The following is a 27,500-nucleotide window of genomic DNA, read 5'->3' as shown; positions in this document are numbered from 1 at the left end:
GACATTCAGACTCATGGCCTGCTGTATTGTTGGTCTTACATTTTTCCCGTGTTAACCTCACTCGCCAATTTTCTCATGCTGTATCGATACATTTTGATTTTATCTTACAGGTGGACGAGGACGGGCAGTGCCCCGCCGGCCAGCTGTGCCTGGACCCGCTGACCAACGACACGGCGCTGCTGGAGCGCCTCTTCCTGGCGCTGCAGGGCGTCAACAACACCGTGCCCATGGAGTACAAGAAGTGTTGCTACGGCTACTGCATCGACCTGCTGGAGAAGCTGGCGGAGGACATGGGCTTCCACTTCGACCTCTACATCGTGGGCGACGGCAAGTACGGCGCGTACAAGAACGGACGCTGGACGGGGCTGGTGGGGGATCTAATGAGTGGGGCGGCGCACATGGCCTTCACGTCCTTCAGGTGACTAACCTATTCTCTTTAGCCTATATGTGAAACCCTTCACGTCCTTCAGGTGACTAACCTATTCTCTTTAGCCTATATGTGAAACCCTTCACCTCCTTCAGGTGACTAACCTATTCTCTTTAGCCTATATGTGAAACCCTTCACGTCCTTCAGGTGACAAACCTATTCTCTTTAGCCTATATGTGAAACCCTTCACGTCCTTCAGGTGACAAACCTATTCTCTTTAGCCTATATGTGAAACCCTTCACGTCCTTCAGGTGACTAACCTATTCTCTTTAGCCTATATGTGAAACCCTTCACGTCCTTCAGGTGACTAACCTATTCTCTTTAGCCTATATGTGAAACCCTTCACGTCCTTCAGGTGACTAACCTATTCTCTTTAGCCTATATGTGAAACCCTTCACGTCCTTCAGGTGACAAAGCTATTCTCTTTAGCCTATATGTGAAATTCTCTATTTATTACGGTATGCTGCTTCTTAGTGCTAATCATAATGTCTCTTACCTGCAATTTATTGATTTTAATGTTTTATTTATTTATTTTCTTTCAATTTTCATTGTGTTTTAATAGGCCTACGTGAATTATTTTGTACTTTTTATGTCATAATTATTGTTTTTTTTTTATTTAAGTTTCTTTGACTGTGTTTCAATTTAAATTCTATTACTGTTTGTTTCTGTAAAGCACATTGAATTGCATAATGTACGAAATGTGCTATATAAATACATTTGCCTTGCCTTGCCTTGCCTTGCCTTGCCTTGCCTTGCCTTGCCTTGCCTTCAGCATCAACTCCGCGCGCAGCCAGGTCATCGACTTCACCAGCCCCTTCTTCTCCACGAGCCTGGGCATCCTGGTGCGGACGCGGGACACGGCCGCGCCCATCGGGGCCTTCATGTGGCCGCTGCACTGGAGCATGTGGCTGGGCATCTTCGTCTCGCTGCACATCACCGCCGTCTTCCTCACGCTCTACGAGTGGAAGAGTCCGTTCGGCCTGACGCCCAAGGGACGGAACCGGGACCGCGTGTTCTCGTTCTCCTCGGCGCTCAACGTGTGCTACTCCATCCTGTTCGGCAGGACGGCGTCCATTAAGCCGCCCAAGTGCTGGACGGGGCGCTTCCTCATGAACCTGTGGGCCATCTTCTGCCTGTTCTGCCTGTCCACCTACACCGCCAACCTGGCCGCCGTCATGGTGGGGGAGAAGACCTACGAGCAGCTCTCAGGAATACACGACCCCAAGGTTAGTGCTCCTCTGCCATAGAGTCACTTTCACTTTCACTTTTTACATTATGTTAGTCAGGAATACATGACCCGAAGGTTAGTGCTTCTCTTCCATAGAGTCACTTTCACTTTCACTTTCACTTTTTACTGTATGTTAGTCAGGAATACATGACCCCAAGGTTAGTGCTTCCCATAGAGTCACTTTCACTTTCACTTTTTACATTATGTTAGTCAGGAATACATGACCCCAAGGTTAGTGCTTCTCTTCCATAGAGTCACTTTCACTTTCACTTTTTACTGTATGTTAGTCAGGAATACATGACCCCAAGGTTAGTGCTCCTCTTATAGGTCAGGAATACATGACCCCAAGGTTAGTGCTCCTCTTATGTTAGTCAGGAATACATGACCCCAAGGTTAGTGCTCCTCTTATGTTAGTCAGGAGTACAAAAGGTGTGTCTTCATTTGTTAATGTTTGTGAAGAGGAGTTTATTGATAGAGATACCTATGATCTGATCCTGAAAATCCTGCTCAAGGCACCCAAGTGGCAATTTGGGTTATCTACATTGTTTGCAAAATAAACATTCCAAGTGGAAAATGCACCAAAGGCTATCTGGGCAATGAAAGGCATTCTGGGTAAGAGAAATAGAAATTGGAGTACATTCTTCAAAGACTAAAAGGATGGGTAGCAAAGGAATATAATGGATAGTTCAGCCCAAGTCTAGTAAACCTCACATGTCAGATGAGTATTCAGGGAAGTCACCAGAGCTTGCATGGTATAGGCAATCAGTCTAGTGCCTCTCTGTTAGCTGTAGACCTTATGTCTTCGGTCAGGAAAGAAGTGGGATATTGACAGAGAATGTTGCAGTAGTCATTGATCAGTAACATTCCTGTGGCTGATCAGGTGCTTACAGTGCTACACATTTTCACTGATGGCACACTGCACAACAGGAGCAATTAGGGGGTTCAGTGTCTTGCTCAAGGACATTTCGACAGGGACCACATTCTGATACCCAGTAGCACACGTTCTGATACCCAGAGGCACACGTTCTGATACCCAGTAGCACACGTTCTGATACCCAGAGGCACACGTTCCGATACCCAGTAGCACACGTTCTGTGACGTTAAGATGGATGGAAATGGATATCCGTGCTGCCCACTGGAAAATTAATTCAAGTTAAAGGAATAGAATAGAACCTATGTGGTTCTGTGTTAAACCAGCTGAATGAAGACAGGCAGAGGAGGTATTCAGTATGTGAAAAATACTAAATCACACTCAACTTATTCGTGAGCACTAAACAGACTGTTGAACTCAGCACCTCACAGTGTCTTCACTCAGGGAAAGCAGTAAGGAAAGCAGTGATAACCGACGAACTCCAGTAAACCTGAAACTGTGATCTGATCCCTATCTTTCATTCTCTCTCCCTCTCTTTCTTTCCCTCCCTCTCCTTTCTCCCCTCTCTCTCTCTTCCTCTCTCTCCCTCTCTTTCTTTCCCTCTCTCTCCCCTCTCTCTCTCTCTCCCTCTCTCTCCATCTCTCTCCATCCATCCCAGCTTCATCATCCATCCCAGGGTTTCCGTTTCGGGACGGTCCGAGAGAGCAGCGCTGAGGAATACCTGAAGAAAAGCTTCCCTGAGATGCACGAGCATATGAGGCGCTTCAACGCTCCCGCTACACCGGAAGGGATCGACCAACTCCTGTGAGTAATAACCGTTGGAAGAGAAAGGAGCGTCTCAAGTGAGTCATAACCATTAGAGGAGAGGAAGCCTGACTGTAGGGGGTCTGATTGATTGTGTTTAAGCACAGATATGTCCTCTGCCTTGCCCTGCCTCTGCACTTTACCAGGACGTGATAATCACACTTCAAGCGTATTACCTCAGCAATGTATGAATGATGAATGGAAGTAGGTGAACATGACAGAGCCTGTCCGACAATGGACCACCAAACAAACAAGGTCACTGGATCTGTCCCTCCTGACAACCACTTCAGTGCTATGTTCCTAACAACCACTTCAGTGCTATGTTCCTATAACAACCACTTCAGTGCTATGTTCCTATCAACCACTTCAGTGCTATGTTCCTAACAACCACTTCAGTGCTATGTTCCCAACAACCACTTCAGTGCGATGTTCCCAACAACCAGTTCAGTGCGATGTTCCCAACAACCAGTTCAGTTGTTCCTGGTCTGTTCAGGATAAACTAAGAAGCCTGCACTGTGTGAACCCCTGCAGGGGCTTTTCATCTGTGCGACCCGTGTAATAGCCAATTGATTCTGTTTAAATGAGATCCCACAGGGCAAATATAGCCCTAGGCTTAGGCTCGTTAGCCAACCCTAGGTAGTCAGGATATTTATCTCTCTATCTTGTTCTTTTTTTTCTATTTCTTTCTCTCTGCCCTGTCGTCCTTCTCTTTCTCTCCATCTAGTTTATTTTGTGATGTGTCTTTGTTTGTGTGTGACAAGCAGAATAAAACTCTTATCTAACCGTATTATCCCCTGAAGGCCAATGTGTATTTTTCCTAAAATCCAACCTCCCACCAGTTTTCTGAAGACAGCATGCTTTGAAATTGCAGAGTGAAAGTTGTTTCTTTTAATCAGTCATTCAAAGAGATTAGGGTGTGGAACTATTTTTTATTTTATTTTTAAAATCTATAGACTTCTAGAATTAATAATTTAACATCCATATAAAATAAAGCTACCTTAGTTTAGCACAGGGGCGATTATCAATGAGCTGGTCTCGGCTCACAGGTTTGTACCCAGTGCAATGCAGTCATTCCCAGGAACGTGAAACAGATACACATTATGTTTAGTTTAGTTTAGTTTATTAAAGATCCCCATTAGTCTACACCGTAGCGGAGACTATTCTTCCTGGGGTCCATATGTATATTATACGTGAAACAGATACACATTATGTATATTATATTTGCATTTTCAACCAAATGCCAAATGGAAGTGTCTCCTCAACACGGACTAATCAGTCTGCCTTCTGTTGTTTCAGAGAGGACCCTCAGAAGCTGGATGCATTCATCATGGACAAAGCCCTTTTGGATTATGAAGTATCCATTGATGCAGAATGTAAGCTGCTCACAGTTGGGAAACCATTCGCCATTGAAGGTAAACTGATGACCTTCTCCCGAGGAGCCATCCGTCCCTAATTGCACGGTAGTGAAGCAGATGATGGCAATTGCAGGAATAATCTCTGATGTTCTCTGGCTGGTCCCAGGAGGCAATCCCTTCAAGGACCTTTTCTGTTTCAGCTTTCCTGCAGCTTTATGCTTTCTTTGACGGGAACACAAGTGAATGAGGACGTAGGAAAACAGAGTCCTCCTAAACCTAATATTACCTCATATTATCCACCTAGCATTTGGTAGCTGAAAACCCCAAATTATTCTGAGGGTGTTCTTTAAAGGATTCTTCATCAGAGGATTATAATGAGATTATCCTTTTGCAATAACCCTGGATCAATATAATAACCGCTGTACAATAACACTGGATCAATATAATAACCACTGTACAATTACTCCCGCAGTCATATTTATTTATTTTATCCTCAAATACAATATACATCCCACCCTTACATAACCGTCATACTCTTACGTCTAATATTGATCCATGCACTTCTTGCACTCTCTATTTCTTTGCACTATTTGTTGTGTTACAATTCACAGCTCCTGCATATAGCCATTCCGTATTGTATATACTTTTAGAATTTTAAGACCGTCTCACTGTTTGTGTTGTTTTGTGTTGTGATGTATATTCTGTGTAAGCACAGAAGCCACTTTACCCAGTCAAATTTGTGCAAACTTACTTGGCCAATACAACCTGATTCTGATTCTTTTGTGTAGGATTGTGGGATTGGCAGATCACTTTGAAGTAAAGTGATTTATGTAGGCATACACTATCAAATTTTCATCTGAGGAAAGTGATGTCAAGCAGTACTGATAGATGTCAACATCTGCAATGAGTCTCATCATAATAGTGCCCTAACCTTGGTCTCTAGCATAGGTCTTGTGTCCCCTTGGTCTCTAGCATAGGTCTTGTGTCCCCTCTTAAGCAATGAGTCTCATCACAATAGTGCTCTAACCTTGGTCTCTAGCATAGGTTTTGTGTCCCCTTGTAAGCAATGCATGCTGTCCCCCACAGGATACGGCATTGGGCTCAAGCAGAACTCCCCCCTCACATCTAACGTATCGGAGCTGGTCAGTCAGTACAAGTCTGACGGCTTCATGGACATGCTCCACGACAAGTGGTACAAAGTGGTTCCTTGTGGAAAGCGCAGCTTCGCTGCCACAGAGGTAATTCATCCTGATCAGGATCATTGTGTAGAGATGATCATAGCGTATGTGTGTATAGATGATCATAGCGTATGTGTCTAGAGATGATCATAGTGTATGTGTGTATAGATGATCATTGCGTATGTGTGTATAGATGATCATAGCGTATGTGTGTATAGATGATCATTGCGTATGTGTGTATAGATGATCATAGCGTATGTGTGTATAGATGATCATAGCGTATGTGTGTATAGATGATCATAGCGTATGTGTGTATAGATGATCATAGCGTATGTGTGTATAGATGATCATAGCGTATGTGTCTAGAGATGATCATAGTGTATGTGTGTATAGATGATCATTGCGTATGTGTGTATAGATGATCATAGCGTATGTGTGTATAGATGATCATAGCGTATGTGTGTATAGATGATCATAGCGTATGTGTCTAGAGATGATCATAGTGTATGTGTGTATAGATGATCATAGTGTATGTGTCTAGAGATGATCATAGCGTATGTGTGTATAGATGATCATAGCGTATGTGTGTATAGATGATCATAGCGTATGTGTCTAGAGATGATCATAGTGTATGTGTGTATAGATGATCATTGCGTATGTGTGTATAGATGATCATAGCGTATGTGTGTATAGATGATCATAGCGTATGTGTGTATAGATGATCATAGCGTATGTGTGTATAGATGATCATAGCGTATGTGTGTAGAGATGATCATAGTGTATGTGTGTAGAGATGATCATAGCGTATGTGTGTATAGATGATCATTGCGTATGTGTGTAGAGATGATCATAGCGTATGTGTGTAGAGATGATCATAGTGTATGTGTGTAGAGATGATCATAGCGTATGTGTGTATAGATGATCATAGTGTATGTGTGTATAGATGATCATAGTGTATGTGTGTAGAGATGATCATAGCGTATGTGTGTATAGATGATCATTGCGTATGTGTGTATAGATGATCATTGCGTATGTGTCTAGAGATGATCATTGCGTATGTGTGTATAGATGATCATTGCGTATGTGTGTATAGATGATCATTGCGTATGTGTGTATAGATGATCATTGCGTATGTGTGTATAGATGATCATTGCGTATGTGTCTAGAGATGATCATAGTGTATGTGTGTATAGATGATCATTGCGTATGTGTGTATAGATGATCATTGCGTATGTGTGTATAGATGATCATTGCGTATGTGTCTAGAGATGATCATAGTGTATGTGTGTATAGATGATCATAGTGTATGTGTGTATAGATGATCATAGTGTATGTGTGTAGAGATGATCATAGCGTATGTGTGTATAGATGATCATTGCGTATGTGTGTATAGATGATCATTGCGTATGTGTCTAGAGATGATCATAGTGTATGTGTGTATAGATGATCATTGCGTATGTGTGTATAGATGATCATTGCGTATGTGTGTATAGATGATCATTGCGTATGTGTGTATAGATGATCATTGCGTATGTGTCTAGAGATGATCATAGTGTATGTGTGTATAGATGATCATTGCGTATGTGTCTAGAGATGATCATAGTGTATGTGTGTAGAGATGATCATAGCGTATGTGTGTATAGATGATCATAGCGTATGTGTGTATAGATGATCATTGCGTATGTGTGTATAGATGATCATTGCGTATGTGTGTATAGATGATCATAGTGTATGTGTGTAGAGATGATCCTAGTGTATGTGTGTAGAGATGATCATTGCGTATGTGTGTTTAAATAATCATTGCGTATGTGTGTAGAGATGATCATTGGGTGGGAATCTCTTGGCAGCTCACGATTCGATTCCGATTCAGAGGTCAACGATTCGATTCTAAACCGATTATCAATTCTAAACCGATTATCGATTAACAATTCTAAACCGATAAAACGATTATTGATGCAACCCAATTAAAAAAAACATTTGATTTTGCTACTCAGAGGTTGCTAATCACTTCCTACTTGGTGTTTGATAATTTAAGCCTGTGTGTTAATTTAGTCACAGTAGGCTGGAAATGTTTGTGGTCTCAGAGTGTTAACTTCTTCCTTTCGTGCTTTCTCTCCTTCACTTTCTTCCATCTTATCAATCAATCAATCACACGTTATTTGTACGGCGCATTTCATATCAGGAGGTAACACAATGCGCCTCACAGAAGGAAAAATGGGGGGGGTTACAGAAACTTGTAAAGGGTCATAGATTTTAGAGATACTGAGATAGATAAACAGGAAATGACGTACTAACCACACTGGGGCAGAATCTTATTGTCATTATTTTTAATTTCTCTCCATCTGTCTGAGATCTCTCTGTTTTCCTTTATTTTCTCCATTCCATCCTCCGTGTGTTCCATCCTCCGTGTGTTCCATCCTCCGTGTGTTCCATCCTCCGTGTGTTCCATCCTCCGTGTGTTCCATCCTCCGTGCGTTCCATCCTCCGTGCGTTCCATCCTCTGTGTGTTCCATCCTCCGTGTGTTGTGTTCTCGGCCCCAGACGTTGCAGATGGGCATCAAGCACTTCTCAGGGTTATTCGTGATGCTGTGTGGAGGGGTGGTGCTGTCTCTCCTCACCACTCTGGCTGAGCACATGGTGCACCGCTGGGTCATCCCCAGGATCAGGACCAAGCCACAGTACAAGTACTGGCTCCACACCAGTCAGGTCTGTCCTTTACACAGCAACACGTGCACTACTACCACTTATAACAACAACAACATCAACAACAATAACAACAATAAAGATAATGTTAATAATGATTATTATTTTCCATTCACTTTTAGAGATTCATTCACTTGTATAGATCAGTTAAACAATCGCTTATTTACATTGTTGCCATTAGAATATTTATTTGCGATGAAAAAGCAGCTGTCTCTGGCCTGGCACAGGCCCCGCTGCGTGGATGATGATGATGCCATCTGTGTGATGTATGAGCAGTTTAATGGCGCTTTAAGTAAATGATGAAGAATGGCAGAATAAAATGTCATAACGCTGCTGTGCACTGCTCCGTTTTCATTTATAAGTCTTTCAATTACTTCTCTGCCTTCTAGAGATTACATCGAGCACTTAATTCATCCTTCAATGAAGATAAATTGCCCACGGTCGCAAAACCGGAAAAAAGGTAAAGATCTTCTGTTAAGCCACATACTCTACACCGGAGGCATAGCCCAAACACCTGCAGGAAACATGAGACTATTGAGTCAGAGAACGTCATAAGATACCCCTAACCCTGTTGAGTCAGAGAACAACATAAGATAACATGAGACTATTGAGTCAGAGAACGTCATAAGATACCACTAACCCTGTTGAGTCAGAGAACAACATAAGATAACATGAGACTATTGAGTCAGAGAACGTCATAAGATACCACTAACCCTGTTGAGTCAGAGAACAACATAAGGAAAGCCCTAACCCTAACCCTATTGAGTCAGAGAACAACATAAGGAAAGCCCTAACCCTAACCCTATTGAGTCAGAGAACAGCATAAGAGTCAGATTCCATATTAACGCATATAGAGACCATGGACCCTAACTTCATCAACCAGCAACTGGCAACAAGCTGAGTCCGCCTCACATGAACTAAAGCTAAAATAATGTTGCTACTTTAATACCATGTGCAAGATACTGAGCACAAACATGTGTGGGTCACACGCCACATGGCAGATTTAGTTCCTGGGCGACGGACTGAAGATCTCAGCTTTGCCTATCAATGATATATGGGCCTCCTATGTACAATTATGGGATGTCTATGCAACACCTTGTTGACACATTTGGTAATTCATTTTAGCACAAATGACAGCAGTTCAGTAAATGTTGATGAAATTCTGAAATTATATAACTATATTTTTCCTAATTTGTGAGGTGATGACATGACTGATCAAAGAGCAGTGAAATAAATGACAGTTCTGCATTTGAAGTAGTTTCCCCTCACAAATCATATCGCTAGATCAATCACGGACAAGGTTCTTCTTCAGTAATTCAGTACGCTAAAGCATATTCATATAAGTGATTAGATGCCACCAATCCAGACTTCACATAACATAAAGGTTAGGCTAAGGCTGGAATCTAGGGTTAGACACTCAGAGATAACAGACTTCACATAACATAGAGGTTAGGCTTAGGCTGGAATCAGACACTCAGAGATAACAGACGTCACATACCATAGAGGTTAGGCTTAGGCTGGAATCAGACACTCAGAGATAACAGACTTCCTGTGCTCTACTTCCCAAGGTGCAACGTTGGGAACAACCAACCAGCTCCATGGAACGCCTCTGAGAACCCCTTCTGCAACCGGCGGAAGCCGTCCAATCAGAACCCCCAGAGCCCCCAGGGTGCCCCGCAGCAGAACGACGTGGAGTGTCAGTGCAAAGAGCTGCAGCTGCTGCAGGTGAAGAGGCAGGCACCTCTGCAGACCACCTCCAACGGCAAGACGGACCTGCTGAGTCTCGCCAGGAACCCCATCGTCCAGGAACTGACAGACCTGGAGACGCAGATCCAGGTGATTAAGCAGCAGCTGCAGCAGGCGATGCGGAGGAAGAGCGAGTTGGAGCAATACCAGCAGACTAATAGAAACCCGTCCGCCGAGTCGTAGAATGCCGGAGGGCTAAAGCTATGTGCGGCTGGAGTTCACGGGCAGGGCACACTCAAGCTGTGGTGGCCCCCTCACCCGCCCCCTTGTGTGGGCGCGTGTGTCTCTGCGTCGGGGCATCTGAAGGGGTCAGACCCTCGTGAAGCACTGGACATCTACACGACACAGTTTTCTTTATTTTCAAAGTCAGATTCTTTTGTAAGCAAATCTAAATCCTTGTGGAGGCGCCTTGGAAACATGGTGCAGACAGAAAGCCAATGGGTGATTTGAATGACTTGTGAAAAGTCTTTTATATTCCTTCACTCTCTCAGAGAGATCATTGCGATGACTACACAATAACAAGTGCGAGGATCAGTGTCTTCGAGGGAGGGTTACTGTGGTGAAGGATAGGGTTTTGTGTCTTCGAGACAAGCATTCACTGAAGGTGTCAAGATGTGATGTATGGCGGCCCCTCTGCATACTGATGCACTCTGCAAAGCCATTTCTTATCTTTTTTCTTTTCCTCCCACTGAAAGTAAGCATGAGGTAGGTCCTTTGGGTTTCTGGTCTTGCAGTGACAAACCAAAACTAAACCTTTTCCTGTTGATTAAAAAAAAAAAAAGTGAAAAATTGAGTAAACGTTTTTAATGAGTTGGTTTGCAGAACTCACAATGTGCAATTAAAGAAAAACATTTCAGAGAGATTCTATTACAGAGAAGCATAGGTCTGCACTGGACTGCATGTGAAGTCGTGTTTGTTTTTATTTCGTCTCGATCTTAAGAGACATAATCTGTTTTTCTGCATCGTGTCTATACTTCCACTTGCCCTTATTATCAGCTACCTACCATATCATACTGAACACCTGTAGATATAGTCAGGTATGCCAGTCATAGTATACCGCTGTCAGGTATGTCGTAGTCATAGTAACGCAGCTGGCCTGTTTTACACGTTACACAAGAGATTTCCACGTCATTTTGGTGGTGATGCAGTTGTTAAAAATAATAATTGTACAACGTGATTTAATACAGTACTTCAGAAACGGCCATTGTCACCTCTTTGCAGCAGTGAAGAAGCTGCTGGATCAGAGCACAATTTTGTAGTCCTGTCTGTTTGTAATCTGCTTTTGGTCATGTTCCACCATTTTGAACATACTCAACGAGGCCAGAGTATGTTGTGCTGCTGCTATCGTGACTGCGCACACAAGGCGGTACGGGAAAGTCCCTGAATCACTGTTTGTTTCTCACCAGAATCAATGTAAAAGCATAACCTCTAAGAGCTCTGTTGATGCCTTTGGGACCGGCCGCGGATCTGATATTTAGTGCCGAATGTTGTTCTGGAGAACGAGCCCTTTTCTTCACGCTGATAGTTCCAGGCGAAGGTGACACGCTTGACAGACATGTCTGGGATTATGGGATGGAGGAGAAAACACTGCGACCCACTCAGATCCCCACGGCGACCAGCAAGCCTGTCTCCACGGAGCGCGGAGTCAAGCAGGTCCTCATCAGCGGCTTGACAAGGACAAGAATCCAACCGTGTGTTTGCATAGCGTTGCACGTCCTCACAGACCGCTCCTGCTTACAGACTGCTCTTCAGCAGCCAGGAGATGGAGGCACTGGAGATACGACACTGGGAAACAATAACACACAACACACACACACACACACACACACACACACACACACACACACACACACACAACACACACAACACACACACACAACACACACTACTGGGAAACAATAACACACAACACACACTACTGGGAAACAAACACACAACACACACTACTGGGAAACAAACACACAACACACACTACTGGGAAACAAACACACAACACACACACACAACACACACTCCTGGGAAACAAACACACAACACACACTACTGGGAAACAAACACACACAAAACACACAACACACACTACTGGGAAACAAACACACACAACACACACAACACACACTACTGGGAAACAAACACACACAACACACACACACACACACAACACACACTACTGGGAAACAAACACACAACACACACTACTGGGAAACAAACACACAACACACACTACTGGGAAACAAACACACAACACACACTACTGGGAAACAAACACACAACACACACACACAACACACACTAGTGGGAAACAAACACACACAACACACAGTAATGGGAAACAATAACACACAACACACAGTAATGGTTGAGTGCTTTGCTTTACATTAATACTTTTTTGTGACACACAGTCTCTAGAATCAACCAAAATGTGGATACGAAGCGGATGTTGAAATTGGAATAAAGAGTCTGAAGGTAAACGAAAGTGTGTTACCATCGCAGTGTGTCCAACAGTGTGTCACCATCCGAGTGTGTCCTTCACAGTTTTTATTCAACATGATGGACAGACATGAAGGCAAGAGAAGACGAGCTTAACTATGTGATAAGATCAGTGTGAGATTGATCCTCCCCCCTAACTGTGCAATCCCCTATGAGTGCAGGACGTTCCCTCACATCGTGCCTCTCCCAACAACTTCATGAATCCAACCTTGAAGATGATCCACTGTAAAAGTCAAGTTATTACCATGCTGTTATCTGGTTTCAAACGTTCCCATAACACCATCCTAAGAAAAGCTTGCTGTTTGCTGGTTTCAAACGTTCCCATAACACCATCCTAAGAAAACTTGAGTTTTATTCCTTAGACTGATATGTGACCAAGCTGCAGCCTACCCTCATTCTCCTCTCACTCATTTCTGATGAAGAGGCTGTGAATAAAGGCAGCTTTTTAATGCAAAAAGGTTGCAAAATGTTCATGTGAATGATATTTGCTTTCTGGGAAACGAGGCTTGATTTAACGGAGACAGATTAATGACTAATTGAATTGGTACATCAAGATATTTTAAAGAGAAATGTTTAAAGGGGGAAAAAAAGCCAAACTAGTTATAAAATCAAGATATTAAAAATGGAGAAATAAGCCACACCAGTTATAAACTCCGCTACAGACTATTTATTAAGGTGACAAACCAGGGAAAATATATGTAGCATTCCAAAAGAAATGCTAACTTTAACAAAAATAGAACAATGTACACGTCAGAAGTCACTGGCTATTCAAACAGTTCTGCTCTTCCATGCTGAGGGAAACAAACAAACAAACAAACAAACAAACAAACGTCACAATAAGAGTTTGTGTTTTCTTTCTTTACACCAAAAATAGAAATACCAAAACATTCCTGAAAAAAACAGCAGGCAAACCGGATCCAAATGTTTTATACAGATAACAAAATAATACAAAATATGACCTCTAAAAAATGTACAGAGAAAAAGGAAATAAAATAAATTCTTTGTACAAATACCACATAAACAACATCAACATTTCGATGGCATTATATAGACCGTATATATATATATATATATATTTACTTTGTGATGTAAAACATGACAAGAAAGGCGTATGTCCTGACATGTACTGTAATCATAGTCCAAAGCTAACATAATTAGGGGGTTAAACTACAACACTCTCTTATACAAAATGTACAAAACATTGGCATCTAACTAGCAACAACATAATACTGTCCTTTATACAGTGTGACACAGTACAAAAACATGTGTGCCTTTCAGTGTTGAGGGGAGGCGAAGGTCACTCTGTGCTGGCCCTTTAGTCATGTGACTTCAGTCATCGATGCCGAATGGTTCTGGAAGACAGAAGGCAGAAAGCGTAGTTTTTAATCTCAAATAATCCCCATTTGGCAGAACATGTGGTTTTAAGATTTCATGATTTCTCCACATATGTGCACACACACACAGACACACACACACACCTTAATGCTCTTCACACTGACTACAGATCAAGCATCTTTGTGGACTGAGGGAGCAGAAGTCTCTTTCTCTTTCTCACTCTCTCTTTCTCTCCCTTTCTTAATCTCTCTCTCTTTCTCACTATCTATCTCTCTTTCTTTCCCTCTCTCTGTCTATCTCTCTCTCTCTTTCCCTCTCTTTCTTTCCCTCGGTTTATCAATCTCTTACTCCCTCGCTCTCCCTCTCTTTCTTTCTTTCACTCTCTTTATCAATCTCTCTTACTCTCTTTTTCTTTCTCTCTCTCCCTCTCTTTCTTTCTTTCCCTCTCTCTCGCTCTCTCTCTCTCTCTCTCCCTCTCTTTCTCTCCCTTTCTTTATCTCTATCTCTCTCTCTCTCTCTCTCTCTCTCCTCTTTTCCTCCCCACTCCAAATCTCATTTCGTCATGAATCATCCATCACGTTTTGTCTTTCCTCGCTGGATGTGACATCGCCACGGCGACAGGCGATTTCCCCGGCCACTCCGGTGAGTTTGGGTGGCTGGGACGCCGCTGCCACAGTTCTGCCAAACAGCAGTAGACTGATGACTTTGTGTCTTTCCAATCTGTCAAAGCCCGCCAAGGAATGTGTCCCGACACACACAACTGGAGACCGCGCCACCACTGCAGCCTCCACCCTCGCGCGCGCACACACACACACACACACACACACACACACACACACACACACACACACACACACACACACACACACACACACACACACACACACACACACACACACACACACACACACACACACACACACACACACACAACTGGGGACCGCGCCGCCACAGCCGCCTCCCTCCCCCTCAAAGGGCCCATTTTCTTGGCCTCCCGTCAATAGAGCTGTCAGTCGGAAACCCTCCCTCCCTCCCTCCCTCCACACACACACACACACACGCACACACGCACACACGCACACACGCACACACACACACACACGCACACACACACACACAAACACACTCCTCCCCCCACCACTCAGTCCAATGGGCTGCAAAACATGTCAGAATCTATTTAGAAAGGCAGCATTTCATTTCCCTGCTGTACAGACTGATAAAATACATCGGTTCCGACACATGAGTTTTGGACGAGCCAATTCCCCTCCTCCTCTGGATAAATAAACGGCAAACAGCAGCAGCGACCGCCTCAGCAGGAGACTGTGGAGCACGGGGTGGGGGAAGGTGTGTGTGGCTGGACTCATGGACCAGATAACAGAAGGCCACTATTACTGAGATCAGTGACAGGATCTTACCTCTTACCACACTGCAATCTTTCGGGGAAAAGCCGACTACTGCAATTTAGAAAACAGTCCTGCTTCAGTAACCCCTTAGTTCGGCGTTGCAATTTTAACCAATCGACGCAACTTTCCCGCAAATTTGAGCAATCCTCTCTTGTCAGTCACCCACAACTCCCTCCCTTCCGCCTTACTTCCGTATCATGTCCGAGAGCTGCAGCAGACATGTGTGAGTCCAATGTCTCACAGCAGAACCCTGGCATTCTACATGAAAGCGGAGGGGAACTATTCTGCACCACATACAACATTGTGGTCGAACATCGAAATCGTCGATTGATAAGCACTTTGCCAACGCAAAACATGTTGGTAAGGTTATTTAGAGGGCCATTTCTCTGTGGTTTTGTTCTTTAATTGATGTTTGTTCATTAATTACTTATTCTTCAACAAATTACTCAATTATACAAATGGGGAAATTCGCAACTTTCACCTGCTCCCGCATTTCATTGCAACAAACACATTAAAAGCGCCGCAATTTTCATTGCTCCCGCTAAATCAGGAATTTTAAGCTGCCGCTATCTCAAAAAAGGCCAGGTCCGGGGGTGACTGACTTCAGGTGTGCATCACCAACACGTTAAACACCTTAAACTGGCTCATCTACTACAGGTGTGAGTCACCAACTCCTGCGTTTGCACAGAAGCAGTTGGTCACTCACTCTCACCCTTCCGCTCTTTCTCTCTTTCTCTCTCTCTCTCTCTCTCTCACTCTCGCCTTTCCGCTCTCACCCTTCCTCGCTCTCCCTCTCTCTCTCTCTCTCTCTCTCTCTCTCTCTCTCTCTCTCTCTCTCTCTCTCTCTCTCTCTCTCTCTCTCTCTCTCTCTCTCTCTCTCTCTCTCTCTCTCTCTCTCTCTCTCTCTCTCTCTCTCTCTCTCTCTCTCTCTCTCTCTCTCTCTCTCTCTCTGTCACGGCAGAGAAATAAATAAATAAATAAGTGTGTGTGTGATGAATGAGGGGCCCAATGAGCTCCCTGCCCTCATGTCTGCAGCTGCGGCCCGTTTGTACTCTCTGATTGATGCGTGTGAGCTGCTGCTGGACCCTGTGGGTGCGTGCGTCTGTGTGTGTGTGTGGGTGTGGGTGTGGGTGTGGGTGTGGGTGTGTGTATGTGTATGAGTGTAAATGTTTAGGTATGTGTGTGTGTGTATGTGTGTGTACGATGAGTGTGTGTGTGTGTGTGTGAAGTCCAACCTGTGCGCTGAGTGTCTCCAGAGGGCTCTCGACGCGTGGGAAGGTCATGAGAGGAATGCCGCGGTAATCCTCCATCTTCTGTTTGGACGGGGTTGTGTGTACCCCTTTGAAGTTATTCACCACACAGAGTCCCTGTGAAACACACACACACACACACACACACACACACACACACACACACACAAGTTTTCAGCTGCACTAATGGCTAGCTACTCAGAGACTAGACTGCAAACACATTAATTAGCCCATTCCAGACAGTCACCCTAACCCTAACACATTAAGCCCAATCCAGACAGTCACACCCAAATGTGCTTCCCCCTCCGCTCACCCCCATGATTTATTTTGGGATGAAAAACGTGGATCTGCGTCTCCAGATGGACTTAACCTCTGAGTGAGGGTGGGTTTCATGCTGCTGAATAGGGAGCAGCAGAAATGAGGCAATGGCCACAAAGCAGCCGTGCCTGAGTGACACGTCCATCAGCCAATTAGGATAAGCGATTAGTGCTCCGCCTTTTGGAACTTCAATGGGGGAGCCGAATAAACCATCCGATAGGATAGAGGGTCGGAGGATCGTCTGCAGGCTGGTCGAGGAGGCCAGGCAGGGGTGTGATGCTGGTAAACCTAGAGGTGCATGGAAGACTCTTGGCATGGAAGACTCTCCTTAGAATCATCAGAGGAGAGATTCTTTGTAGAACCCTTTAGAGGGTTCTGGAACAGTCCGTTGCTGCATGAGTTCTGTGACGGGGATCTCTGCATGGAACATGCTCTACGTGAAAACCCTCTGATGTCCAAAAGCCCAGGATCACAATTCTTCCAAATGTCTGGTGGCATTTTCTATTTTACCCACACACATTCTTACAGGGAGAGTTGCACTTCAGGGAGACTTCACATCTTTTGTTAATTCACTTCCTGGGAGTGGATTTGTATGACTGTGTGTCTGTGTCTGTGTGTCTGTGTCTGTGTCTGTGTGTCTGTGTGTGTGTGTGTGTGTGGGGACCTACCAGGAAGAGAGCCACGGAGCTGCCGAGGATGAACCCGGCGATGACATCAGAGCAGTGGTTGCGGTACTCTGACACGCGGTTGAGACCGGTGAGGAAGGCGGCGCAGAGCGTCCCCAGACACAGCACCGGTTTGGCCAGACGGCTGCTCTTGGTCTTTATGGTACTCGTGATGTACATCTGAACGCAGAACACACAAACACACACATCTTTATGGTACTCGTGATGTACATCTGAACGCAGAACACACAAACACACACACACACACACACACACACATCTTTATGGTTCTCCTAGTGTACATCTGAACGCAGAACACACAAACACACACATCTTTATGGTACTCGTGATGTACATCTGAACGCAGAACACACAAACACATCTTTATGGTTCTCCTAGTGTACATCTGAACGCAGAACACACAAACACACACATCTTTATGGTACTCGTGATGTACATCTGAACGCAGAACACACAAACACACACATCTTTATGGTTCTCCTAGTGTACATCTGAACGCAGAACACACAAACACACACATCTTTATGGTTCTCCTAGTGTACATCTGAACGCAGAACACACAAACACACACATCTTTATGGTACTCGTGATGTACATCTGAACGCAGAACACACAAACACACACATCTTTATGGTACTCGTGATGTACATCTGAACGCAGAACACACAAACACACACATCTTTATGGTTCTCCTAGTGTACATCTGAACGCAGAACACACAAACACACACATCTTTATGGTTCTCCTAGTGTACATCTGAACGCAGAACACACAAACACACACATCTTTATGGTGCTTGTGATGTACATCTGAACGCAGAACACACAAACACACACATCTTTATGGTACTCGTGATGTACATCTGAACGCAGAACACACAAACACACACATCTTTATGGTTCTCCTAGTGTACATCTGAACGCAGAACACACAAACACACACATCTTTATGGTTCTCCTAGATGTACATCTGAACGCAGAACACACAAACACACACATCTTTATGGTACTCCTAGTGTACATCTGAACGCAGAACACACAAACACACACATCTTTATGGTACTCCTAGTGTACATCTGAACGCAGAACACACAAACACACACATCTTTATGGTTCTCCTAGTGTTCATCTGAAAAGAGTTTTGAGTTCTCCTCAGCAAAATAACCAAAGAAAATAGGATAGAAGGCATAATGAAATGAATTACACCTAAATAACAAACAATAGCTGTATCAAAAAACAGTGACGTGTTCTTCAAGAGGAGAAGGGGACGTGTTCTTCAAGAGGAGAAGGGGACGTGTTCTTCAAGAGGAGAAGGGGACGTGTTCTTCAAGAGGAGAAGGGGACGTGTTCTCCAAGACAAATTCCAGTCAAATAAATAAAATGGAGTGCCTCTCTCTGGTCCAGGTCTGACACATGAGTGTGAATAAAAACACCTTGAGCGGGTACACCCCCTTTTTTCTTTACGACCCTTGAGTATGAGAAATTAAATACAGAGTAACTACAGACTCTATCCACCATAAGTGCCTCAGCTTCAGCTTCAACTCTCCACAGCACGAGGAGCTAAACCCCTGCCCACTCACCCTAGTACCCTGTGGACGGCGCTCTGTCACCCTCCACTGATAATCTGAAATATTTTTGGTTTCATTTCCAGTCCAGTCCCCCCACACCTTCCACCTGCTCTGGGGCTCTGTGAGATATTGGACAGTCGGATTTATGGGAGAGGTTTCTAAGAAATCCTGAATGAAAGTCAGCTCCACATGGGGACGATGGGAGCCCTGCCAGAGATGATGGGACCCCTGCCAGGAATGTGACCTAGAGCGGCCCTAAAGTTCTGCTACAAGTCCCCAGAGTGGCCCTAAAGTTCTGCTCCGTGTCCCCAGAGTGGTCCTAAAGTTCTGCTCCGTGTCCCCAGAGGGTTCAGACACAGAAACATCCTGCTGCAGCACAACTAAACTGCCCCTGGTCTACTGGTGAAGTGTGGCTCTAGCAAAGCTCAAATCCACTCATTTAGCCCAGAGTGTTAGCCTTCATTTAGCCCAGAGTATTACCCTTCATTTAGCTCAGAGTGTTAGCCTTCATTTAGCTCAGAGTATTAGCCTTCATTTAGCTCAGAGTATTAGCCTTCATTTAGCTCAGAGTATTAGCCTTCATTAAGCCACCAGGGTTAGCCTTCATTTAGCTCAGAGAATTAGCCTTCATTTAGCTCAGAGTATTAGCCTTCATTTAGCTCAGAGTATTAGCCTTCATTTAGCTCAGAGTATTAGCCTTCATTTAGCCCAGAGTATTAGCCTTCATTTAGCCAAGAGTGTTAGCCTTCATTTAGCCACCAGGTTTAGCCTTCATTTAGCTCAGAGTGTTAGCCTTCATTTAGCTCAGAGTATTAGCCTTCATTTAGCCGCCAGGGTTAGCCTTCATTTAGCCGCCAGGGTTAGCCTTCATTTAGCCGCCAGGGTTAGCCTTCAGGGTGTCGTATCACAGCTAAAGGGACAATAAAGGAACATAGGTGGCGTAGTTAACATTGTGAGTTGGGGGGAGCTGTGGCGCAAGCAGCAGCAGCCCTGTACCATGAATGGGTCGGAATACCCATGGGGACTCGGTCCGAGTCCGACTCGCGGCAATTTCCTAATCTTTCTCCAAAAATGTGCCAAATCTTCTCTGCCTGGTCATGCCTGCCCAGCATGCTGAGGAGGTGCCAGGCGGTTGTGGCTGTGTTTGGTTCTTCCACATGCTACTGAGGTTCCTGTTTGTTAAATTGACACATTGTTAATTTGCCAATATGTCTTGTTTCTTCAGACTGAAATCATCCAATCCACCAAACACCAAACTAGAGTCAATGGCAGAATAAGCTGTTTGGCAGAGAAGATTTGGCAATTTTGTCATGGGTGCAACCCACATACTCAGCTCTGCTGCTCATCCACCAAATGCATGTTCCTTAGAAATGTGGGACCATTTAAAAGAGAAATAAACAGGCTTTCCAACGGAGTAAGATGTATTGCCAAGAAGCATTGTTACAACAAAGAAATAATCTACCAAACACAAATGTCCTTACTTTTCGTGCTATGTTTATATACAGTATACTATTCCTACATACATACACACACACACACACACACACACACACACACACACACACACACACACACACACACACACACACACACACACACACACACACACACACACACACACACACACACACACACACACACACACACACACACACACACACACACACACACAGACCTATAGCCACCATATACTACTATCATTAAAACACACCAGCTCCAGTGCAGGCTCACAGATAAACCTGATCTTTCCTGCACACCTGCAGAGCTGAACTATTTAACACTAAAAGGTCTATATCCCTCGTCCGGGATATTTTTATTTTTGAGTTTTCGTCTTAGAGACATAAAAAGAACAACCACGGAAACATTGAACCCTTTTCTTATATTATTGCGGAGGTCTTCTAGAATAGAATCATATATTCCATTTGTGCATCAATGTTTTTAGTTAAGCAAAATGTACAAAAACATCAAGGCATGTCAGACAACTTAGAAAAGTCTAAAAGGCCTTGGACCTTAGAGTGTTAATATATAACACTATACTGTATATATAATAATATATAAGATAAACCTTATGATATTTCCTGCACACCTGCGCTATATAAATATATACATATACTGTATATATATACAAGACGATACTATAATATATAATATTAGATAGACAACAGAGAAAACGGAGAGACTCACGGTGACGTAGACGGCGGAGTAAACGCTGAGTGACGCCTCTTTGGACGGGAAGGACCTCCTGGCACGCTCCACTGCCACCTGGTTGCCGGTGCAGATGTTGCCGTTGGTGATGAACTGGCTGTTGAAGCGGCAGTCGGTGCCCGTGTAGTTTGGCTTGCACACGCTCAGGAAGAACGGCGCCAGGTTGCCCGTGACCACCTGGCCGGCGTTGACGAAGATATCTGTGGCGAACAGGCCAAAGGCGAAGACACCTGCCAGAGGAAACATCCATCAGAATTCGCACGCACACGTACACACGCACACACGGACACACAGAGACACATATGCGCGCACACACACACACACACACACACACACATACACGCGTACACACACACGCACACAGACACACACACACACATCAAGAGAGGTATGTGATTAGTTTCAGTGAATCTTCAGCATCTAATTGTAATATCTGCCTCTATCTCCAAGGATGTCTTATTCCCTAAAACAACTTCAGAAATTGTTTATAAATTGAATGAAATAACTGCTCACTGCAGAGGACAGAACGCACGTGTGAGCACACAACACACAAACAAATCTTCAAATGTTCCCTTTGTCTACCGATCTCCAATCACGGAGTGAGATTATCAGACTTGCCTCACCATGAAATTGTAACTCTCGAGTGAGCGCTGTTATAATTCACACAGCCTCCCATTGTCAGAGCGAAGGCAAGAACAATGGGCTCAACCAAAGAAAGAACAGAAAAAAATCACACTTTCCACCGAAGACAAAGGAGCTGCCGATTCTCTGGTCACTAGTGTGGAAGATTGTCTGCGAGCACTGGGCGTGTGTGTGTGTGTGTGTGTGTGTGTGTGGGCGAGAGAGCACTGGCAGCACTGGGAGAGAGAGAGAGAGGGACTCGATACAATGGCCCATGTCATTACTGGCTCAAGCCTCAGAGGACACCATTACCTGTCCTGCCTCTGAATTATGCATGAAGGTGGTCTGTGTGTGTGTGTGTGTGTGTGTGTGTGTGTGTGTGTGTGTGTGTGTTATGCATGAAGGTGGTCTGCTAATCCTGCGTAAGGAACGTGCTCGACTCTGCCAGGGCTGAAATCTAATCTCAAATCTACTCCAGGGGAGCCAGCACGCAATCCTGACAATTCCTGCCAGGCAAGAAAATATAAATTGATGACCGACTTCACCGCTGAATTTGTCTGGGAGAATATAGGCCAGGGCTGCAGTAAACAAGGCCGGAAATAAACCACATCCCAAACCTTCCTATCTTGGATGATAAATGGAAAACTACATGAGTCTTGTCTTGCTTATTGCTTTTATTTTTTCCAATGTCCATTTGAATGAGACATTCAGTACTACTGACGTGATTCACATCAACACTTGCTCTTTCCCGTGGACCTTAAATGCATCTGTTTTGAAGGAGGTGTATCCTGCATCTGTTTTGAAGGAGGTGCATCCTGCATCTGTTTTGAAGGAGTATCCTGCTCCTGTTTTGAGGGAGGTGCATCCTGCATCTTGGTTTCTGTTTTGAAGGAGTATCCTGCTCCTGTTTTGAGGGAGGTGCATCCTGCATCTTGGTTTCTGTTTTGAGGGAGGTGTATCCTGCATCTCTTTTGAAGGAGGTGCATCCTGTATCTCGGTGTTCAATGTCTGGCAGGTGCATCTAATCTAATCTCTGCACAGTTTGAACGCGTAACACTGACCACCCAGTTACTAAATAACCACTATGAAACTACGCAATAGCAAATGCAATTTTGTATAACATATAGCAAATGCAAAACTGTATAACATATAGCAAATGCAATACTGTATATTGTATAACATATAGCAAATGCAATACTGTAAATCATATAACATATGCAATACTGTATAACATGTAACATATGCAATACTGTATATCATTAAAGCGTGTGTGAGCTCCAGCTCAGCGCAGTCTCACCAATGAACCTGATGATTCTGCGTACGAGGGGGTTGAGGTAGCAGCACTTCCCCGTGATGAGGGTCTTCTCCTGGTGTGTGTGTGTGTGTGTGTGTGTGTGTGTGTGTGTGTGTGTGTGTGTGTGTGTCTCACCAATGAACCTGATGATTCTGCGTATGAGGGGGTTGAGGTAGCAGCACTCCCCCGTGATAAGGGTCTTCTCCTGGTGTGTGTGTGTGTGTGTGTGTGTGTGTGTGTGTGTGTGTGTGTGTGTCTCACCAATGAACCTGATAATTCTGCGTATGAGGGGGTTGAGGTAGCAGCACTCCCCCGTGATGAGGGTCTTCTCCTGGATCAGGAGGGCCTCGCGTGTGGACTTCATGATGAACATGGACATCTCTCCGATGAAGATCTGCACACAGGGGAGCAGGAGGACGCACACACACACACACACACACACACACACACACACACACACACACACACACACACACACACACACACACACACACACACACACACACACACACACACACACACACTTCATTATGAACATGGACATCTCTCCGATGAAGATCTGCACACAGGGGAGCAGGAGGACGCAGTCATGCCAACAGACTCTTCTTAGCAGAGACAAAAACTCATATCATAAATAATAATAATACAAGTTTAATTTAGAACTGTTCACACATCTCTTCTTCTCATTCCACAGAGTTCAAGTAACTTGAAGTAAAAAACACTTTCAGCTTAAACATTCACAATCAAACATGTGACCATATTCAACACTCAAACTCAAACGTGTGACCATATTCAACACTGCGACACTGCGACTCAAACGTGTGACCATATTCAACACTCAAACTCAAACGTGTGACCATATTCAACACTCAAACTCAAACGTGTGACCATATTCAACACTCAAACTCAAACGTGTGACCATATTCAACACTCAAACTCAAACGTGTGACCATATTCAACACTCAAACTCAAACGTGTGACCATATTCAACACTCAAACTCAAACTCAAACGTGTGACCATATTCAACACTCAAACTCAAACGTGTGACCATATTCAACACTCAAACTCAAACGTGTGACCATATTCAACACTGCTACTCAAACGTGTGACCATATTCAACACTCAAACTCAAACGTGTGACCATATTCAACACTCAAACTCAAACGTGTGACCATATTCAATACTGCGACACTGCGACTCAAACGTGTGACCATATTCAACACTGCGACTTAGACCAGCAGCTCCCTTGAAGCGCAGAGAGAGGCAGTGAGGGGCCAACTGCTGAGTATGTGTGAAATATTAGTTTGATTCGATGTCTATATTAGCCTGCCTCCCCCCCCCCCCCCCCCCCCAGGTAAAGTAGACTGCTCTCCCCCCGCAGATAACATAGACTGCTCTTCCACAGTAGTGACAGTTTTTATATTGGCAACCTTGTGAGATCAGACAATTTGTATAGTCAAATTATAAACATTACTGATATTGGCCAAGGAACTGATATTGTGTGCAATATGAAGCAATTCTAGAGCCATTTCCACAGCGTACTTATGACAATAGCCAAATGAAGACTGGAAATCAAACTGAGTGAAAGAGACTGGGAACGAGATGAGAACTCCCTGTCTCTTTCTCTTCAGGATGCGATGTCTTTCGATCACTTCGGCTAGACACATTTTAACCGAGGCCAGTTGCCTCTGTACTTTAGACCTCATGTGGCTTGGTCTTGCTTAAAAACTTTCCGAGAAGCATGATTTTATGCCATCTGCCTTCAGGCAGCTTTCAGGATCCCAAAGGATCCGTCTCCATTGTCTTTCTGTCCTTCACATGCCCTTGAACCCTGCATGGGCACTAAACGTGTTTCAGTGGGTTGGCAAACATCAGTGCCCAGTGCTGCTCTCAGTGGACAGTAGCAGTAGTGGACTGTTTGTTTTGCCCAAGGCCAGAGCAGTAAATGCCATTCCCCCCCCCCCCCCCCCCCGATCAAAGACATGGTGGGATTTATTTTATTAGATTTCTGTTTATTTGTTTATTTACTGCAGTCAGTTCAGCCCTCGTGTTTAGTATCCTGGCATCCAGAGTATTTACCGCACGGATGCCTCACAGGCAGCTGAACTTGGCCTCGCTCGAGCTGGCTCAGGGTCCATGCCAGAGCCAGGTGCATTGTGGGCTGTTATCAGTGGTAAACAGGAAGTGTTGACACAGTGATCGGCAAGACGATTCCGATGAAAGCTGTCAATCAATCCTTAGCATGCACTGTAGCTCTCTGATTAAAAGGAGCAATGCATTGGCGTGCGTTAAACTTCCATTCAACCAGTGTGGTTTTGGTGGTTCATGGACACATTATCACAAGCTGTATTCCGTGATTCATGTGGTGAATTATATGACTGTGACTGATTTCAAAGCTCTGACCTACTGCCAGAGACATAGTAAGTGTGTGTGTGTGTGTGTGTGTGTGTGTACGTATGTGTGTGTATGTGTGTGTGTATGTGTGTGTAAATGGGGATTTATATGCATTCTATGCAGAGCTTACAGGGAGCATTTTGAGGTTTTCTCTGATCGACAGTTCTGCTAGCGCTGCTTCGAGCAAACAATTACAATGTGGAAAGATGTTCTGTGTGTGTGTGTGTGTGTGTGTGTGTGTGTGTGTGTGTGTGTGTGTGTGTGTGTGTGTGTGTGTGTGTGTGTGTTCTGTGTAACCTGTTTGGCCGCAACAAACAACAAATCACCTCTTGGGAAACAGAATATGCACACAGAGTACTACAGTGTGTCCACACAGCTGTATTCAATCACAGAGCAGAGTGTGTGTGTCCACACAGCTGTATGTTCACTGTCCATCCCAGAGCAGAGTGTGTGTGTCCACACAGCTGTATGTTCACTGTCCATCCCAGAGCAGAGTGTGTGTGTCCACACAGCTGTATGTCCACTGTCCATCCCAGAGCATAGTGTGTGTGTGTCCACACAGCTGTATTCAATCACAGAGCAGAGTGTGTGTGTCCACACAGCTGTATGTTCACTGTCCATCACAGAGCAGAGTGTGTGTGTCCACACAGCTGGATGTCCATCCCAGAGCAGAGTGTGTGTGTCCACACAGCTGTATGTCCACTGTCCATCCCAGAGCATAGTGTGTGTGTCCACACAGCTGTATGTTCACTGTCCATCCCAGAGCATAGTGTGTGTGTCCACACAGCTGGATGTCCATCACAGAGCATAGTGTGTGTGTCCACACAGCTGGATGTCCATCACAGAGCAGCTCAGTCTAGTCTTAAAGTGTGTGTGTGAGGCAGGCTCAAGGGTTGGGGTCAGCCAAAAGCTGAGCAGACCCTAGAAGCCCTTCCCTGCCCTGCGCTCCATCAGCGCTGAGGAGAGGGAGCTGGTTACGGAGTATTCAGCTGATGGCCCATAGAGACACAGTGCCATCTAGTGGTGAAGCTGAATTTTACACCACTCCCAGATGGAATACGTCTCAGTGTCTTTTACCCCAGACTCTCCATGGAGAAAAGCAGTACACAAGTCCTTTATGTTTACACTTACGGGTTCACTACTGTCAGCACCATATAGATGTGGGCAGATCACACATTCACAAGTCCTTTATGTTTACGCTATGTGTCAGCACCATATACATGTAAGTCCTTTATGTTTACACTTACGGGTTCACTACTGTCAGCACCATATAGATGTGGGCATATCACACATTCACAAGTCCTTTATGTGTACACTTACGGGTTCACTACTGTCAGCACCATATAGATGTAAGTCCTTTATGTTTACACTACGTGTCAGCACCATATAGATGTGGGCAGATCACACACACATTCATGTCGAGCACACTGACCTATGTTCATGACTGATCTCTGTTCCTCCAATCAGATCAGAACACTGCTTTGAGAAGAAGGAAGGAAGGGCTTTCAGAAGGGGGAGGGGCAAAGAGGGCAGTAAAGGGAAGAGATATAGAGAGGGAGTGATAGAGAGGCAGAGAGAGAGAGATAGAGAAAGAGAGATAGAGGGGGAGAGAGATGAACATAGA

At 44.5% G+C, this 27,500-nt stretch overlaps 2 protein-coding genes across 2 annotated transcripts in view; one reads left to right on the top strand and one right to left on the bottom strand.

Annotated features, from left to right (window-relative positions):
* Positions 1-10,495, top strand: part of grin3a (glutamate receptor, ionotropic, N-methyl-D-aspartate 3A) — a gene marked incomplete at both ends in the record, with an annotated part of 24,646 nt that extends 14,151 nt beyond the window's left edge. Inside the window, 8 exons of the mRNA XM_080842557.1 lie at positions 111-418; positions 1,200-1,653; positions 3,185-3,330; positions 4,627-4,742; positions 5,772-5,923; positions 8,405-8,569; positions 8,956-9,026; positions 10,135-10,495. Coding sequence (XP_080698683.1) covers positions 111-418; positions 1,200-1,653; positions 3,185-3,330; positions 4,627-4,742; positions 5,772-5,923; positions 8,405-8,569; positions 8,956-9,026; positions 10,135-10,495 — 1,773 coding nt within the window. The remainder of the gene's footprint in view (positions 1-110; positions 419-1,199; positions 1,654-3,184; positions 3,331-4,626; positions 4,743-5,771; positions 5,924-8,404; positions 8,570-8,955; positions 9,027-10,134) is intronic.
* A 3,592-nt stretch (positions 10,496-14,087) lies between these two features.
* plppr1 (phospholipid phosphatase related 1) overlaps positions 14,088-27,500 on the bottom strand; it is a 42,187-nt gene continuing 28,774 nt past the window's right edge. Inside the window, exons 4-8 of the mRNA XM_080842420.1 lie at positions 23,743-23,875; positions 21,546-21,796; positions 17,777-17,953; positions 16,776-16,907; positions 14,088-14,154 (exon numbers count right to left, since the gene is read on the bottom strand). Of these exons, the coding sequence (XP_080698546.1) occupies positions 14,122-14,154; positions 16,776-16,907; positions 17,777-17,953; positions 21,546-21,796; positions 23,743-23,875 (726 nt within the window). The 3' untranslated portion in view covers positions 14,088-14,121. The remainder of the gene's footprint in view (positions 14,155-16,775; positions 16,908-17,776; positions 17,954-21,545; positions 21,797-23,742; positions 23,876-27,500) is intronic.

Source organism: Sprattus sprattus (assembly GCF_963457725.1).
Source record: "Sprattus sprattus genome assembly, chromosome: 7".
NCBI classification, from domain to species: domain Eukaryota; kingdom Metazoa; phylum Chordata; class Actinopteri; order Clupeiformes; family Clupeidae; genus Sprattus; species Sprattus sprattus.
Note: the sequence above shows the minus strand (reverse complement) of the source record. Positions and strands in the feature narration are given on the sequence as shown.